This window comes from Zalophus californianus, chromosome 2 (genome assembly GCF_009762305.2).
Source record: "Zalophus californianus isolate mZalCal1 chromosome 2, mZalCal1.pri.v2, whole genome shotgun sequence".
Lineage (NCBI taxonomy): Eukaryota > Metazoa > Chordata > Mammalia > Carnivora > Otariidae > Zalophus > Zalophus californianus.
The window spans coordinates 122,426,279-122,446,419 of NC_045596.1; the positions used below are offsets into that span (position 1 = coordinate 122,426,279).

General features: G+C 35.6%; 1 protein-coding gene across 2 annotated transcripts in view; it reads right to left on the bottom strand.

Annotated features, from left to right (window-relative positions):
• TTC29 (tetratricopeptide repeat domain 29) overlaps nt 1-20,141 on the bottom strand; it is a 253,933-nt gene that overhangs the window by 74,089 nt on the left and 159,703 nt on the right. The window contains exons 11-12 of one of the 2 annotated variants that reach the window (XR_003520533.1): nt 16,643-16,871; nt 1,503-1,556 (exon numbers count right to left, since the gene is read on the bottom strand). Coding sequence is in view for 1 of the 2 variants with exons in the window: in XM_027597408.2 (XP_027453209.1) it covers nt 16,643-16,871 (229 nt within the window). In the remaining variant the exon portion in view is untranslated. The remainder of the gene's footprint in view (nt 1-1,502; nt 1,557-16,642; nt 16,872-20,141) is intronic. The other variant, XM_027597408.2, reaches the window with a different exon arrangement.

The following is a 20,141-nucleotide window of genomic DNA, read 5'->3' on the forward strand; positions in this document are numbered from 1 at the left end:
CCCACCCCCCTCCCCTCTAGAACCCTCAGTTTGTTTATGATCTCACTGATATATTTTGTTGTTTTTAACACAACCCGATAATACCAGGGAAATGTCTAGGAGAACAGAAAATGACAAATCCAAATCAATTTATTTTGTAATTATTACTTCGCTATGAATGACTATTTACTATAGAATACAGAAGCCTGAAGGAAAGGGACTTTGTCTTATTTAAATTGATCCAAGTTTTAATCACCATTGGTATCCAAGTTAACATCAGAAAAAAGAGAGAGAGAGAAAAAAAAAAGAAAAAAGTTTTGAATTGAAACAGATAACCTGAAAAGACTTTATAAACCTGGAAACCTGTGTGGTCCAGTTCCATGATTTTGTCCCAGGAGGGGAAAAGGAGTCCAAACAACAAAAGCAGTTGAAGTATAATTCAAATTCTTGCATTTTTCAGGTATCATTTACAGAGATTCATTCATAGTCCAACACACCACATCATTGTCTCCCATTTCCTTTCTTGCACTGTTCCTTTACTCTCTCCACACCGCCCCACGACTCCATCACACCAACTTTGTCTCCTCTCTCTCTGGATCAGCATCTTAGTCTCTAGACCATTCACCTTCTTCCTTCTCTTATGAGTGACTTAGCCTCTATGCAAAACAACTTAGCCTTTCCCTCAGCTAATGAAAATCCTTTTCCTTTGGGTTGGAGGAGGAGGAGGAGGGAAACTGAGCATGTAAGAGAATGAAGGAAGATGGTAAACACTCACCCATTAACACTTTTATTTGAGGCACCATAGGAAGGGGTTTTATTGCAAAATATAAGTTAAAAATAATCTGCTATGCCTTAACATGACCTCACTATCTGTTCTGGAAAAAGGTAGTCATTTAAAAGGTGCATTAGTAGAGTCATTGGTTTCAACTGTTCATGACATTTTTGGTGTCTCTCAACTGAGAAAGGAGCTGAATCCCAAGAGAAGATAGAGCACTGACTGCTTCCCCTCTAAAGTGGTAAGGAGCAGCTTCTTATTTTTAGAATTATAGTAATGTCTCTGATATTTGTCTTTTCTATTTGTGCTAAATAATACCATTTGTTTTAGGATACAGCAGGACACATTTTACAAATATCTTAATTACTCTTTCAAGATAAAAAGGGATCCACAGTTAATGAAAATATAAGAGCAATTAACCTAGGACCTTACTCTCAAATGGCATTTTTAACTAGGCAGCTAGACTCATTTCTATTCCTAAGCTACCTAAAGACTTGTGAAATCGATTGAAAAATTAACTCAGTAGCTTGAATTCATGATTGAATATAATATCCCCTCATTTTTTCAACATCTTTTTGGATGGTAGAGGGTAAACTTTTTAAGCAACTTAAATTTACTCCACTAAAGGACCAAAATTGAAAACAAAATAAAAAATAGTGGAATGGGTTACAGGTAGTACAGTAAAATGGAAGGAGGGTGAGATGTGCTCATTATAGATATGCATTTAAGTTCTCATCCTGCCACTTACTCTGTCTGGCCTGGGGTAGGACATTTCATCTCCTATGAATTGAAGTTTCTTCATCTGTAAAATGAGAAGCTGAAGTAAAAATCTTGGGAGTCTTTTATATCACTAGAGTTCTGCTAAAGAAAATTTCCTGAAAATTCCTCTGCATTTCTAAACAGACTAAAAATGAATGTAATTTAATCTTTTCTTGGTGGCTGAGGGTCACCAAAAGAAAAATTAATTATATGATATAGTTAAAGGCCGTTGAGTTTATAAGATCTCTTGTTCCCACATAAAATGGCCTCAGACTGCTGAGTGCTTATATGAGTGGTTGTGTGTGTGTGTGTGTGTGTGTGTGTGTGTATCTTTTTTATTTTCAGCTATTGTTTATTGATGTTTTCACTGTGTCTGTTTATAACATGCTGCTTTGTTTTTAATACACTTATTGAGGGGTAAAATACTCTTCTATAAAGTAGGTTGCAATTGCCTCAAGCAATAGCAGCAAAGTAAATGTTTGGTTTCTTGATGTCACCAAAGTTTGACTAACAGTTAAGCAAGGTATTTCTTTTACTCTCAAACAGTAAATCCATTTTCTTTTGTTCCGTCCTCCAAGAAGATGGAGGACAGTCGTTAAAGTATCCTTTCCTTAATGCCACCTAGTTGAAGACAGTGATTAAGTCATTAAATAACCTTTCCCCACTGTGAAAACGAGTCTCAACCTTTACTCAGGTGTCACATTTTCCAACTAATTCTTCTTCATTATAATTTGACAAATTGCCCTCAGTGCTTTCACATGCTTCTTAAACTGTCTGATTTCAAAATCAAAACTACAGTTTAATAATAAAAGACTTGCTAATTTCTATTAACATTTCTGCTAATATGTCTTAAAGATCTTAAAGTAATGTTAACACTTTTGATATTATTTCCATTTTACTAATGGTAGATATGACAATACACACATACTCCCACTGAAATAGTAAATTTGGTTGGCTGGGGAGACTGAAAGAATGTTCCTAATAGTTATTTATAAAGCTTGGTGTCAGTAGCTTCAATTCTTCTGAGAAATAAAACCGATGAGTGGGACTGTGTTTTGGAATCAGGTCAGAATTTTAAAGCAAGAAGACTCTCCCTCTCCTTCTTCCTCCAGTGTGCTATCTTTAGAAGTCGCCTCTCACCTTATGGGTATGTGTATGGTATAATGCAGGGTGGTCGGTGTTTCTTCTGCTATAATAGTCTGACAGTACCAGGTAACACTTTGGTAATAATCAAAGCTGTGTTTGAAATATGTGCTTTAAAATAACATATTTGAATCAACTTGTAAAGCTTAATCCATTCTACTTATACTTAATAGAAAGATTATTTCAATCTCACCTCATTTAATGTTTTAGGCACATAGAAAACCCCAGCACCATGCTCTGCTCTTTGGACCAGCAAAATTTCTACTAAATTCTCCCCACTGAAGTCCTATTCAGAAATCCCAAGGCAGTAATAATAATAATAAAAAAAATCCCAAGGCAGTCTCATATCACCACCTTCGGTACAATGAATTAAACCTTAGTTTCATTTTGAAATCCTATTTGTTTTTCTATTTTGACATAGCATAGGGGAACAATCTGTTTTCCTTTCTATAGCCTACTACTATAACATCTGTAACTATTTGGCTAACATTGTGATCAATGTCCCAGAAACAGTGTATAGGAATTGAAAGAAGTGACTGAATACCAGTGAGAAAATCTGTATAAAATTTAGGAGCTGATATTTAGGTTCAGAGAAAAAAAAAAAAACAACTGTAAGAGTCACATAACTAAAACAAGGAAAAATCACATTTTAGATATGTGGTTTTTATTTAAATATTATTTATGTTTATGAGAGCTGTGTTACATAATATGTTTCTGAGAGCCATCGAAGTCCCTTATAAAGAGAAGACAGAAAATTGTTCAAAATAATATGAAGGTAATGGTACATGAGAATTATCTTACCACATTAGGATAAATTTCCAGTAGTCTGAGTTGTTGGGATAAATTCCCATAAGCTTAAAAGTGGGACCAATGAAAGAATCCTATAAAAATCATGCTCAAACATAATGCAAGATAATTTTATGCACACCTATTATATTTCTGATATGTCATCTTATAAATTTTGTGAGAGAGAGAGAGAGAGAGTGTGTGTGTGTGTGTGTGTGTGTGTGTGTAGAGGGTTGAAATGGTGGTAGTGATAGCGAATTTATTAAGCCAAATATTTGAGCTGTTCTCCCCAAAGGGGGGGAAATTGATTTCCATGATTGTTTGCTATTAAGACTCAAATACATCCACCATGCTTAGGTTTTCTCTTATGTTTTTCAATTTTTGACAGCTGTCAGTTTACAGATATAATTATTTTACCTAAGCATCATAAACACTGCATTAGTATCTTCAGAAAATATACTGTGAAAGTGCAGTTTCACTGTCCCAAATCAATTACTGCATTCTTAAACTTGCAGTATATTCATTTGTGGGTACTGAGGCAGCCAGTGGGAGGGTGGTGATTGGAGTATAATGTCATGTGTAGCAGGAGAGAAAGATGAAAAGTGTTTTCTGCTTAATGGGTTGGTATTAAGTAGGTGGGAATGGCTTCTAATTAGCCAACAATTGCTGTGTTTCCCAGTTTCCCTCCTTTCCCTCCTCCTGTCGGTCACCAGCTGCCAATCTGCCCCCATTTTTTTTTTTTTTTTATTTGGAGTTCATTGCTCACTGCAGTGAAAGCCTTTGTTTAAGAAAGAGGGCTCCCAGGGTCTCAGCTGCCTGGGTACAGCTTGCTGCCTACGATGAGTAGCAACTGTCAGTTTATTTTATCTCAACCTTTTCATCATTCTGTTGAAACTGATCGACTGAAACCACCTGAGAGACCTGAGGATTCCGTCCCTACAAGTCATTAGCTAGGACTGCAGTCTCTCACCACATAGCAAGTCAACTGAACACTTCCTGAAATACAGTCCACTTTAACCCCATGTTTCCCCATGAACACAGAAGGATTCTGTCCCTTTTTTGTTTTTGAAGCTGAGTCGATGGGAGGCAATTCCTTTGACGTACAGACATAGAAGTCAGGATATTTCACTTTGGCTCAGGGAGGAGGATAATGTCCAGGTGACAGGCTTTGCTACAGGGACACCACTGATATTGGGATGGGGAGCATTGTTCCGTCCACAGCAAAAGTGAATATGGAAATGGAAAACATTTTACGAAGTGACTTTATAACAACAGGTCTTAAGCCCAGTTCTTTACCAACAGCAAATGGGCCAGACTGAAGCCTGATTTTGTATGCGTGTGATCCATACTATAGCTGCTTAGCGGGCTTCCTATTTCACTTTAGAACCGAGGAAAGGAAAATTTCCCACACACTTTAATGAAACTTTGAAAACCTTTTTAAAGAGATGTCATCTAACCTGTTGTATCCAGAATGCATCAAAAAACAGAAGGACATGATGAGAAATTCCTCGCATGCCACAGTGGAGGATGATGTTTAGTGAAAATCAATGATGTGCAAACCTAGTGAAAAATGATGCCGTTATATGCCACTTAGAATTGGAGCGTTGTGAATAGGTGCTATTTAACCACATTTCAACATGGGTAGCGAGGCTTCTTGGGAAAGTGCAATTTTCGAAACATTTAAGGAGGAGACGGGAATGGTAACTGAGCAGAGAAAAAGATGATTATTTCTGATAAATGATGTGAAGTAACAAATATCAATTGGGATTACAGAGGAAGAGTTCCAGGTTTGCTTGATTTCAAAATAAATACCTAAAGCTTGTGAAAGGAACAGGTGTACTGATTTAAAGTGCTTTTCATATTTCATATGTGAATGCAGAATTTTGCTGAGAAATGTTATCTGAAGACCCACTCAGTGGGCTTACATACATGCGTGAAATATCACATATTCATGCAGAAAAGCTAACCTGGCATTAATTTCACCTTAAAAACTGAAAAAACTTTAGAGCAGTGCTCACACATAAGAATCACCTGGTGAGCTTGTCAAAGGCAGATTCTCAAGCCCCTGCACTGGAGATTCATAAGTCTGTGGTAAGGCCTGGAAGATGCTTTTATAACAACTCCTCCCACCACCAATCAGGGCAAGTGGTCCTTGAGTTGCACCCTTGAGAAACTGCCTAAGGCTTATTGTGAGGTTTAGTTTTCCACAGGGTATTTTAAAATATTTGCATCATAATAGAAAATGCAACAAATAGAACAATTTTAATTTCAATGTCATTTTTTTCCTCATAAGAATCTTCTATTTATAATTGCTTTAAAAATCATGAAAACATGAAATAGACTAAGCTAAACTACAAAAGAGAAATCCCCAAGAGCTTCATATGTCTTAAGTATTGTTTTGTGAAACTCTAGATTCAAATACATATTCTATGTCACAAGGCAAAATATATTTCTTATTGTAGGTTTTCGTCAAAAAGGCCACTACTTTACAACGTAGTCAGTCAGAGTCCTAGCCTCAGAGCTCAGGGATAATTTTCTATCACAGCTGGAATAAAATCCAAAGTCATCACTATGACCTAAGAGCCTAAATTAACTAGGGGTTGCTTGAAACTCAATTCTTCCCTCTCTCCTCCTCACTCAATTTGCTCCCACCATACTGGTCTTCTTCTTGTCACCTGGATGTCTTCTCCAGGCCCTCCTAGATAGTCACACGTCTTGCTCTGTCATTTCAATCAGGTTTCTCTGCAAACCACGCCTCTTTTGAGGGGCTTCTCTGAAACTTTTGTTTAAAACAGCACCCCTCTCGCCCAATCACTGTCCTCTTACCCGCTTTATTTTTTTCTTCATACCTCTTAGCACTACTTCTAGTGATTGCCGCCCAGCATCTAAACCTTTCCAATGTTTAAGAAATTCTCTGCTTTATAAATTTCAACGGAAACCTGTTCTCAGTCCGGGCACTGAGAAGTCAGCTCGTACTCACTTTCCCAGCTTCCCTTGCAGCTGGGCAGTGTCATGTGAGCCAGGCCCCACCAATCAGCTGCATGCACACCAAACTTGGCTTCAGGAGCTGTGGCTTGTTAAGGGGGGCTGCAGAATCCAACCCGGCAAGGCGTGGCGTCAGGCAGCATTCTGTATTGTAAAGCTTCCTTAATAGTTCTCGTGACGAGAAATTAACTTGCCAACGTGTATGTGCTAGTTATCTTTTTTCCTGGACATTGGCTTTAGAACATGCAAGCCTGAAAGACTTGCCATGTACATTTGTATTCATAGAATAGTATCCCTGTTACCAAGTTTGTATAAATATTTACGGGTATCTAGTTATTGAATTACACTTCAGTTAGATCTATTTGTGAATAGAGATCACTGCATGTGTAGGTATTTAAAATTTGCTTTAATTTTAATATAAGGCTTGATCTTTCTGTTTTACTTCAAATCAATGTGCTAAAGAGAGTCAAAAAGAGATCCTGAAGAAAGAGCAGTAGATAGGTTTTGGTCCACCTATCTTTTACAAATTATATTTTTCTTGGCATGTACAGAGAAAGCTACTCAGTACAAAAGCCGATCTATTTTTTTTTAAAAAGGAAAATTCCTATGTTAGATATAGAAAGTGACAGTATTATGCATAATTATCTATGCAATTACACTTGCACATGCTTGAAAATTTTTAGCCAGGAATGCTTAATAACATTTTCATGGTTAAATGAGACAGCAGAAACAACTGGAAAGGCCTCAGGGCATGGTCATCTATTTAAGCATCCACTTGGATTTTCAACATAATTAGTCATATAATTGTGTGCCTAAACTTAGTAGATTCATGTAAGTAATTATAAATTATTAAAAAGCTGTGCATGTGTTTTGTTCTCTATTTCCTGCCAATCAAATTACTAAGGAATATACTATGTTCACATTTCATCATATAAATCTCCAAATAAAATTACACTGTAAAGCCTTGGATGAAGGTGAATAAACAAGTGAATCCATTCAGATGAGCTATAGTTAATATAGTTATGTGGACATCCATATTTTTAGAAAGAATTCCTATAATCAAATCACAACAGAAGTCTGTTCATCTGTCCCTATTAGGAGTTCTAAGAAAAATGTTTCTTTTGCTTATGTTGTATTTGACACAATGAATTTTTTATGTTTATTAATTTTGTTTTTTTAACTTGAATTAATAGCTGAAGGTTGGACATAATAGCTTCCTCTGGTATAGCTGATTTCCTTCTTTTCATAGATTGGTTAGTGGGTAAAGGTAAAAACTTAGGCCTAATAAATCTGAACAGTAAAAAATATTAACCCCCCAATTTTATGATGGTCATTTGATCTAAAGTCTCCCAGCTTTTCTCACCAATTGACTTCCTGACTACTGATTTTGAAGTTTCATTTTATTTCATACTTCTCCATTGCTTTTTCCCCCATTGTTATTTTAATATCTGGGTTGAAAATGTGGAGATTTGAGGAAAACTGTGTATCCCTTATCAGAAGCTCAACTAATAAACAAGACTAGAAGACCTCTGAAAGTGTTGAACTAAATTTCCTTTGATAAAGGTGCAAATTACACTTTATTAACTGCTGATACAATGGAACACATAGTCTTCATATGGAGAAATCAGACTTATCTCACTAAAGGCAAACATTAACCAGTCTTTTTCTCATTTTGGGTACCTGATTCCATGTTAGAAGTCAATAAAGGCAAGCCCTTAGAGGCATCACACTTAAATGAGCTAACTTTAGTTTTCCCTATTGGTTTGACAAAGTCCAACTTTGATTACCTTAAGGGCATGATGAGAGAACATCTATTTGCTCAGATTTTTTGATTGCAGGTTAGAATAAAATGAAAGGAAGAAAATATCTGAGCATACTGTAGTGATAAAGGACTTGGAGATGGTGAATATTGGTCAGTGCTTTTAATATTTATTTCATTGTGACAGTAGGTCAGAGGATTCAGAAAGTAAATGTTTTCAGGTATGTTTGCAGTATTTCACGGATTCATTTCAGGAAGGTCAAGACACTGGTCAGTATGGACTGACATTAAAATTAAGAAATATGCTAGCATTTCTTCTGATTAGATTCTTGCTCAACATTTCCCACACTGAGCATGTTGTTCCCATCCCAGAGAGGTAGACATCACCCATGAGAAGTGAAATATACATCCATGCTCTGTTAGTTAAGTCAATCATTATGAAAAGGCATTATAAATAATTTCTAATTTCTAAAAGAATATTTGTCATGAAAAGTATTTATTTTTTTATTAATTATGCTAAAGAACCTAGACTATAAAAAAATTCACTCTTATCTGGGAATTAAAAATATAGGGAGGGCAGAATAAAAGAATTTAAAGGAAAGTGAGTCCTGGGACCATGGATATAATTTTTGATTGAAGTGTGGTTGAAAAAATAAAAATTCATAATAATAAGAAAACAAAGGTGAGAAATAATTAGAAAAACTCCCACACAGTACCCCAAATCAGGGAAACATAGGAAAAATTAGAAGTTAACAAAATATGTTCCTTCAATATGTTCATGTTTTAAATATTAATGTCACTTTTTTTCAGAAGAAATCGTATGGATTAAGGATCACCTGAATTATCCCAATAGAGCTTTACTAGAGGAGGCTTAAGTACATGTCTGAGAAGATTTTTTTTGCCCCCAAATTCTAGCAATGGTAGGGAAATGTTTAACCTAAATTGGCACAGTATTTGGAATAAATGATCACAAGCAAAAGGACATAGATGGAAGCAGGGCTGAGACCCCTCACTGGGAATGAGAGAAATATAAATGGGTGACAATGGAATTCTCTCAGAACTTCAAACCCTAGCCTTGTGCTGGTACAGCTCAGGGATTTAGTCTGGTTTTGCTGTGTTTAACCAAAAAAAAAAACAAAAACAAAAACAAAAAAACAAAAAAACCCACAAAACTTTTCATAAGCTGTCCAAAACAGCAATTAGAGATGAAATTGAAACAAAACCAGATTAGAAAAACCCAGTTACATTTTTCTTGGAAGTGGTGAGTTCAGTGTACCTTGGGAAGTTAAAACTGGTAACACCATCAGCTACCAAGAACTGTGAGCAGAATCTAAAAGAAGTATAGTTTTTGTTTGAGCAATCAAGAATTCTCTTTTATTGAACCAAGGCTGCAGATAGAGAAGGAGGCTCTCAGAAGGGAAAAAAAGGAAAAAGGAAAAAAAAAAAAAGATCTTTCAACCCAAGGGATCTAGAGCTACATTATTATTTCCCAATGAAGTAAGCATTAGTTTGTGGAGGAAGAAATTTGAAAATCGGGCTCAAATTCTGCAGTCTTTTTTATTTAAAAATTTGGCTACAATTAACTATTGATTTTGTCTTCTTCAGCATGTTTCATCTTGGGAATTATTTTATTATCAGTTGCAGAAGCCATTGAGTTCTTAAGCTCTTTCTTAAAATTTATTAGAAGTATACTTTGATAATCTATCATGATTTAATGAGATTAGCGAAAAGATGCATGTCTTTCTTAAGGTTTTTGACAACAGCATGCAATCTATAAAGAATATATTTTAATGTGTCACTCCCATTTGTCTTATCAAACTTGTTTTCTGTGACTAGAAATGGAAATAAAAAGGATTTTAAGAATCTCTGCCTTAGAAAAAAGTCACAAGCAGACTCACAACCTATAAACACACAATTTATAAACTATCCTACAGAGAAATGGCTATCCCAGTTCTCTCCCTGGAGCTCCCGCTGCTGCTATCCAGGGGCCGTCACGGAGAATCCTGAAGCTCGCAGAGTTAGGGCAGGCTAAATGAAGTTGTACCAATAAACAACTCTGCAAATCTCTGTGGTCCACCACAATAAAGGATGATTCTGTGTTCACACAAAGTCTGCTGCAGGTCTGAATAGCATTCCAGGACAAATGTTCCACATGTAGAGATTTACTGCATCCATCTTGTTGCCCTGTAATTTTTAATAATGCTTCCACTATGATCACTGCAGCAGGGAGAGAATCAGCTGGAGGATCTCGGGCAGGCTCTCCCATGCTTACATCCTGAAGTAACTTCTGACTATTGACCAGGACTAGTCACAGAGCCCTGCCTCGCTGCCAGGAGATGAAAAAATGCAGTCTTCTGTGTGCCCAAAAGAGTAAAGAACCAGATACTGGTAAGCACTTGTAATTTCTACCCCCTTGAGCAATGGTTACTGAACCCTCTGAAAATTACACACAGTAATTGTTGGCTTTTCTGAAAAGAGGAGAGAAACCTTAGCTTTAATCGGATTCTTTAAGGGGATAGTGATCTGTCATCTAAAAGTTCTAATAAGCTTTTTGAAAAATGTACAGATTTATATTGAAGAAAGGAAGGCCTTGAAATTCAGGAAGAACTTAGAGAAGTCAAATTTAGGGCAGGTTCCCAGACTTTAGAAGATGGGTCCATGTGTTGGCCTCATTATCCACAATTATTTTGTCCCACACTGCCCGAACGATTTTCTCAATACACTATATTACAAATGTCCTAAATTCTGGCAATAGGTAATCTTCCAATGTTTAAAAAAATCTTAATCGCTCTGAGTAGGTTAAAGCACTTTGAGTCATTCATTATATGGTGTGAATCAGTTTAATCAGATTGATTTCTAGTGTTCATAATCTTTCTCAAGGATCACTGACCTGCGTTGCCTGTTGTCCAATCTCTGCAAACATTTGTTTTATATATATATATAGTTTTTTAACACAGGTGGGTAAATCTTTTCCCTGTTACTCCATCTTGGCCAGAAATAGAGTCACACTTGTTTCTTTGCACCATGAATATTTTTATCCAGATTTTAATTAAATTGTAATCTTTTAAAATGTTTGACGTGGCTTCTACTAAATATAAAGTGTTATTGTAAAAAAGTGCAACACATGGAGAGAATCCCTGAACTAGAATTCTAGAAAACTAGGTTATAGTTCTATTTTGTCTTTCAGATTTTTGCATAACTGCATGTTCCTGGACCTGAGGGCATTTGAAAATAAAAAAAAAATGTGGACCAAGTTATTTCTTTGTTACCACACAGCTCAATAATTTCATGATTCCATAAAACTCAAAAAAGTTCAAGAAGATTTTAACTCATTTTCAGAAGACAGAAAGAGGCTGTATGAGTGGTACCCGACTGAGGAAGGCAGAGACAGATATAAACACAACTGCACGAAGAAGGGGTAGTAATAAATAGAGGACAAGGCATCTTCTTGAATCAGAGGCCCCAGGAACAGTGGGGAAAAGGTAGGGGTTGAGGAAATGCTGAGGGGAAGCATAACACAGGGTTGAAAACAGGAGGAGGGATTGAAGTCTGCAGATGAAATAGTGCACTAGGTTTAGCAACTTCAACAATGCCCGCAAGGCACAGGTCAAACCGCATATGACAGCAGATAGCTAGAAACTCCTTTATTATAAATTCTAGCAGAAAGATCAAATATTTATATCTGGCATTTTGCAGCTGTTTGATATGTTAAAATAGTAATAATAATAAGAACCATAATAAAATTCCCTTTTGTGGAAACAAAGTATTTGGGGGGAAAAACAATAAATAAAATGCTCCTGAAAATCTAGATTGAACTCTTAAGGACTACAAAATACCATATTTATTTAGAAGATGCTCCTACTGAGGAACCGTTGTCAGTTCCAGAGAAATCTTATTAATGATCTGTTTTGAACCTCAGATAGAGAGACTTGAACTGAAATCTTTGCCCAAAGTCACAAAGCTAATTAGGGCTCAATATGGTATTAGAACCCAGGTCACTGGACTTTTGCATAACACCCTCCCTCAGTTACCCAAAATGCCAGTAGGGTGAGCTTTGATTCAGTCAGATTTTTCACCAGAATCTTCTTTTTATGTGTCATGTTTTTGAACACATTATTAGAGACAGAGGTTAGCTCTGTGACAATAAGACGCTATAAAACCTGCTTGCTGGTTTTAACACAGGAGGGCTAACACTGGAGTTAATTTCAGAACTTTCTCCTCATTGTTAGAGTTTTTTAACTGAAGTAGCTGATCAAAGTATAATAGAACATGAGGCTCACTCATGAATGTGGATTTTTCACATTCATTAAAAGGGCTGAGGTCATGAATAAAAAATACAAGCAAAGAACAGGGTGGGAAAACGTGGCTCCACACTGAACCGATGACTTGACATTAAACCCACACAAACCAAGGGTGGAGAGACAAATTCGTGGTCTTGATTGTTTTCTTTTAAGAATATTAAATGATTCGGGATGCCTGAGTGGCTCAGTTGGTTAGGCATCTGCCTTCGGCTCACGTCATGATCCCGGGGTCCTGGGATCGAGCCCCACATCGGGCTCCCTGCTCAGTGGGAAGCCTGCTTCTCCCTCTGCCTCTGCCTGCCACTCCCCCTGCTTGTGCTTGCTCTCTCTCTCTCTCTCTGACAAATAAATAAAATCTTTAAAAAAAAAAGAGTATTAAATGATACATAAAACGAGAGTGGTATTTCTGGTACTCAAGGAAACCTTGGCATGTCATTTTGTAGAAAACAGTGTCTTTACTGACGAGCCAGTGTATTTATTCATCTATTTCCATACTCAGGATATGCATCCTATTTCTCTGATATAATTTACATTTGGCTACAATAAGAATGTGCCTTAAAACCATGTTACTGATATTATCAATGAAGTGGTTAACCACGTTGGCACTGAAATGGCTGTAATTACATTTCTAAGTTAACAGTTCTCTTAAGTTGCACAAGAAAAGCTTTGCCTCTCTGTCACTGTTCCACATCTGGGTCTATAATCTCCATAAGGCAAGATGAATTAGCTTTTCATTCAGAAATAAATAAATTTCATGATTGGAGACATAATAGTTCTAGCAGAAAAAATAAACTCTCTTCTGGAGAAATCAGCAGAAATTCATAGGCCCTTAATCCTTCAAGAGCCAACCAATTTCTGTTGTTTCAGGCTTGAATAATTTTCTTGAACTGCAATAAATTTGAATTCCTCCTAAATTCCTAAATTTGGGAGGAGAATCTACTCTTCATTTACTATTGGAAAGGAAAGGAGGAATATGAAATCATTCCAACCATATCTGAGAGTATTAGAATGGTATGAAAGTTCCTATATTGGGGCGCCTGGGTGGCTCAGTTGGTTAAGCGACTGCTTTAGGCTCAGGTCATGATCCCGGAGTCCTGGGATCGAGTCCCACATCGGGCTCCCGGCTCAGCGGGGAGCCTGCTTCTCCCTCTGACCCTCTCCCCTCTCATGCTGTTTCTCTCTCGCTCTCTCTCTAATAAATAAATAAAATCTTTAAAAAAATTAAAAAAAAGAAAGTTCCTATATTTGCTGTGTTCCCTCTGAAAGGTACAAAGAGGAAAGATGATTGCTGGTGAATCACTGTTCCATTTTATCTAGAGACCTGAGTGCTCTCACTGCTCTATTCCCTTAGGGGGTCATGTTCCTCTGCTTAAAAGAATATTGCCTGCTCTGTTAGCTAATGATTTGTTTGGAGGATGTGAGTCTCAGAGGTGAAGATAACTGCACAGCTTTTATAATGTAGCTTTCAAATTTTTGATATGCTTTTTTTTGGGGGAATACATGGGACCCCTCAATGGCAAGATTAAAGATTCCTCTTCAGAGAAGAAAGGCAAAATTTGAAAACCTAAAAGCTGCTCAGATTTCCAAGTAATATTTCTGCATTTCTTCATTTTGTCACCATCACACTTGGTGTTTTCCTGCATTCGTGTGATAACCGCATGGTAATCAAAACACAGTTTTGGATCATAGTTGTTTTGTTGTTGTTGTTTTTCCAAGGAGGCATGGAACTATGAATCCTGTTTTAAAAAGTGGTTAGTGCAAACTTACTCATGGCTAGGACGTACATACTCATTTTGAATTCTATTTAATTTGACGAATATTTACTTGGTACTTAGCAGATGTTAGGCATGTGCCTTCTTTTGCAGGAAACACCAAAAATCAGAATCTGTTTTCAAGACACATACTCTCACTGGGCAGATAAGGCAATTACAGAAATAGCCATGATAGGATGTAGAAAATGACCAGTGAAAAGTTCTTGGAGAGAAATGAATGACATTCAATGTGGGAACAGAGAAGAGACAACAGTCAAGTAAGAGGGGGATCAGGGAGGATTTCAACATTTGAGAAGGACCTTGCAAGACCAGTAAGATTTCCCTGGACGGGACCGGAGTTGGAAGTAAGGTGATATTAGTGTATGTTGTGTGTATCTGGGGTGCTAGGGCGTAGCCAGGGGAAGGGAGGTGGTCAAAAAACATTAAGAAGTTTGTACATAATCTGTAGGCAGTAGGGATCCAGTGAAGGTTTTGAAGGAGAGCAAAGATAGAATAATAAAGAGTTGTAGTTTAAGAAACACTTTGAAACATTTAAAAAGCACATTTTGGTGTGTTTTGAACTAAAATAGGTCCATGTAAACAAGCAAGTATGTTTGATAATGTCCTACAGGTCTTATTTCCAAATAGAACAACTACCACTAAAAATGTTAAACATGCTAGTAGTAGAAGAACTAACTTCTCATTTATATTTGAATCTGAAAGATTATTCTTCTTCACTGTTATAACGACATAGCTCATCCATGTATATATTTCTAATCTCGGTCAAATGAATCAGGAAGGGGGTGTACCTTTATAGCATTTCAGAGAATTTAATCTTCTCCACCATATGAATAGCTGAGTTTTTACTGTCTGAATAATATTTTGAAATGCATTGTTTTGCTTTGCTCCTAAGCCCTTCGGAACACAAAACACCCTCACCAAAAATGAGGAAAAATGTTAAAAGAATAGAAAAATAAATAGCTTTGTAGAGTGAAGAAAAACAAAGGAAATTTTTGAAAAACACCAAACAGGATTGCAGCAAATAGAAAAAACTAGCTTCTCTAGTTTTGAGGAGTATTTTTTTTCATGGTGATTAGGGTGATGGTTAGAGCTTATCCAGGTAAATCTGAAAAAGTGAGTAGCCCAACTTATTCTCTATAAACCTTTTATCAGAAGAAGTAATGTAATAGATAGATGGGTCGTATTTCCTCTGCTTTATCTCCTGGGCAGACAACATGAGGGAGTAAAGGAAGATAACTCAAAACTACAGAACAAGCTCTCAAATATATGACAACACAACATCCTGAAGTGAGCAAAATATTATCTAAGAGTGGTTAGTTAATAGTTACCTGTAAATATTTGTCGGGCACTTGAGCACATTGAAATTCAACAAGGCATCTATTTTTTAAGACTTTATCTTGTACATATATTTGGAATGAGACCTTTACTTATTTCATAACTAGAGGACAGACACTGAGAAGTGGTATTCTACTAATGTAAAAGAAGCAATAAAATTCCTTTGTGCCCAATTTACTGTTATTTACTATTTATTCTATGGAGAAAATAAAAGCCAAAGAGCTTTATTGTTTCCTCTAAATGATCTAAGGGGGAAAAAAAAAAGAGTTCCAAGCAGGAGATGCTTCTTTACATAACAGAATTTTACCCATGATTCCATTTGCGCTATCTCCAAACATCCCTAAAATATTTTGCTTTAAAAAGTTTGATTTACCAACAATTATGCAACCCAAGGGTCTGTCATAGGCAGTATTGTAAAAAATTTTAAAAATCCTATTCTAAAGTTCTTAACTGACGACGGGAGCCTAGTCAAGTTGACACATAAAAGTGACCCTCACATCACCTCTAGTTATTTGTTTTTAATTGACTATTTTGACTACTTATCACAAGAAAAGGTATATAAGAAAAGAAGTGGAGTTAAGAGAAATTAATATTACATTAATATTACATTTTTCTAAATATTCTAACTTGAATTGATCAAGTAGTAGGAAAATTTACTACCATCAGCAAAGTAAGAGTATAATACTAATTAGCATCTGTGAACTAGCATCTGTGACTTGTTCTTGTCAATAGGGTACAACACTGAACATTTTTTTAAAAACCCATAAACTTATCTCACATTCCTTACAGCTAGCTGATCAGTGCATGTTGCTGAATATTTAAGGCAACTGAAAAAAAACATGAGGATGGTGATTTGTCAAGTTCAACTAATCATTACCACATTTTATGTTTTCCTTATCATCAAAGATACAATACAACATGAAGGCACATCCAATATTTATGTAGTAAAGAATAAATAAAATTAAAATTACCAATAAAATCAAAATCATTCATGCAGCCATTAAGAATGACACAAAAACTAAAGTGTTTTCAAAAACCAAAGTCTTACCAATAGTTGGATCACATACAATGCTGCCTCTATTCTCCTTCCATGACAGCAGGTAGTCAAGGCTGGTGAGATCTTCAGACTCGATGTAATTATTAACGGTCAGCATTATCTGATGAGCTTTTGCTATTCCATAATGAACTTTCATTTCATCCATTTCACGCAAGTTTGTTAGCCCTGGTGTTGTGTCAAAAGCTTGCTGAAAGTATTGCGAAGCTTTGTTGTAGTATCCCTAAAAATGTAAGAGAAATAATTTTTTCTTAATTTTTGGTTCTATCCTTCCACATATCTGCTCACCTTGGTATGCACCACACTTACCTTTCGATAGTTACAGCATTCATCTTCTAGAAGAAAGATGGCTGGCAGGGTCTCTATTAGAATAAGATTCTTTTAAAAAGTTGTGATTACTAACCATACAATATCTTGAAGCTAGGATACTAAAAAAGTTTTATCTACTAAATTGAATTATATGAAACAAGGTATTTTTGGATTAAAAATGGTCAAATGTTAAGCATTTTCAGATAGTTCAACCTGATACATGGTAGCAAAAAGAAGTCTGGGAAAGAGTGACCTAATTCACATTGATTTGGATGTAATTTTCCTACTTGTAGCACTGGATTTACCTAATACAGCATTTTTAACTAGTTGTTGTTTTTAGTCACAGCAAGAGATCATTTTCAGCCAATCTGTTTAATCAGTGGCCACTGAAAATAGATGTATTTATCTGCTGATTTGGTTATCGCTCTTGTTTCCCCCATGTGCTTAGGTCTTTTTTGACTAAGAACATTGGAGGTATTCAAGATTCCTGAGAAATAATGATCCCAATGGCACTAGCACAACTCATTTAAATGTTCATTTCTTCTCTAAGTTCTTTGCAACATTTCATTGCAAAAATTCAAGGTGGTTTTTTGTTTTTTGGGTTTTGTGGGCTTTTTGGGTCATACTCTCCTATCCTCCTACAAGCTATTGTCCACAACAGCTTTCAAAGGGCCAGTACTAAGTACTTCATGTATTATGTCACTAACTTTTGTAAGTCATCCTGTGAGGAAATACTATTCTTATTCTACAAATAATGAAATTGAGCCTCAGGAAAGAAACTATCTTTTGCCACCCTCCAAATTTTCTTAAAATCCTCGTGAAAAAGCTTTCCTCAATGGAGGCTATCATTTTCAGGATTGAGCCTATACTTTTAAGGCTCTAGGGAAAAAAGTTTCCTCTCTTCACTGACTTGTAAGTCTCCTTTCCTCTCCCCCTCCCTCCTCTCTCCTCTCCTTCCTCTCTCTCTTGTTCATACACACGAAAACATGCATGCACACACTTTTGAGAAGAAACCTTTACAAGAGAGAATATTTTATTATAAGTTTTCAAATTATTTTCTCACGACTAGAAGGAACTAGTAATACAAACACCACTGAAATGGCCTTATACCATATACCAGTACGGGCAAAATGCATACTCAACTCCATGCATCTCTTTATAGTCATGGCATTCAGACAGCAAACTGATTGGATACAAAAGTTGCTAGAAGATGAGGAGGGGAGATATAGGGCTTGTGTGACAGTTATGTTACATACATAAGCAGTATAATACTATGTTATAGGCCTACAAGGAGGGTTTAGTGAACTCTTTACTCAAATTGTTCATTCCATTTAAACTTACGAATTTAAACACAGTCCCTCTATATTTTATCAATAATAATTTTAGTTTGTTGAGGTGAACAATTCTTTCTTTTGTTTCAAAGTGTAAAACACAGAACTTATATGAGAATACGGTTGCTTAATTAGAAAAAATAAAATGGTATCAAGGACATTTGTACGATAAGTAAATCATATAATTGAGAAACACTATAAATATTGAAGATGAAAATAAAACTAGTTAATATTTTGGATTATTCTGCTAAACATCAAAGATATAGGACAAAATAAATGAACATATGTGACTAGACCACACATTTCTATTTTTAAAAACAGAGAAGTATAAATATCTGATTAGTGTTCTAATTATACTTCATAGTAGTAGCTATTTATTGTTTTAGATGAAAATCTTAATTAGGAAATTAGGGACCTTAATAAGTGGACATATATTTAAATTTCCAGAATTATTTCATATATTATTATGTTAGAATTAACGTATTCATCAGGCAACTACTAAGTACCAAGCTCCATGCCAGGCAGTGGGGATTCAGCAGTTAATGGAATTTACTGTGCCTAAAATTTATATATTTTTTAACAAGTGTTTTCCCCTCTACAATAGGAGCATTATAATTATTCATAATTATTTAATTATAATTACATATAATTATTCTTCCTGCAAATTGAGCCTAGCATTCAATTGTTAGACACAGACACAACTGCCATAAAACTGGTATTAACCTAAATTTCTCTGGTTTAAAACACTATTAAGGAAATACATTAATTCTTCTCAGATGCAAACATTTTTATACATACCATTTTGGAATGAGATTTCATTAACATGTATTGCATTTCTATATTCTAAATTCTTAAAGAATTTAATATCTAAATCTAATCTCTTCTCCAAAGTTTCTGTCCAGTGTTCTACAGTTCAATTCTGTTATCAGTTAATCCCTATCCTATTATAAAATGCAGAAGATTCTAGGAATTAATCTTGACAATCTTAAATACGAATTTGAGAATATATGAGTGAATTAATCACTTCATGAATTCATCTTATTGGAAAAGAGAACTTTGTTTAGTGTTATAAATATCACTGGTAAGCATTTAGGAGACAATTTCAGGACAGGATCTTGATGACATCGTAGACCTTAAAACAGAGCTTGCATTATTACACTATAATTTAGAATTTTCAGGCATTTTCCTGATTCTTAGCAGATCCTTCTAAGTGTGTCTAAAACGTCACTCTATCCAATGAGCAAGCTCAAAAATAAATGAACATATTCCTAGCACTAAGGAAAAACCATTTTTTACACATTTTCTTTACTATTTTAGTCTGGAACTATCATTGTTTTATTTTTTTTTAATTTTTAATTTTTAAAAAAATTTTAATTATTTATTTGAGAGAGAGAAAATTGAGAATGAGCAGGGGAAAGGAACAGAGGGAGAGGGAGAAGCAGACTCCCCACTGAGCAGGGAGCCTGACACAGTGCTGGATCCCAGGACCCTGAGATCATGACCTGAGCCAAAGGCAGACGCTTAATTGACTAAGCCACCCAGGCACCACTATCATTGTTTTAACTATGTGATTATTATCTGATCTTATTGGGGAATAATAAATCTCATAAAGGGTTTATATCTAGTTATTTCCCCTAAAGAATTCTGACTACTTTATATTAATTATATATTTTTATCAAAAGATCACATCAGGAGGGTGAGATGGGTGGCCCATCTTCTATGATTATATGGTAAAAGGTAAACTAATTAGAATAAATGATATTTTAAAGATGTGCTATCTTTAATTATAACAACACTGTAATAACTAGAGAAAACAGTTAATTCTAATATTTTTCCAAATACAGTCTTATAAT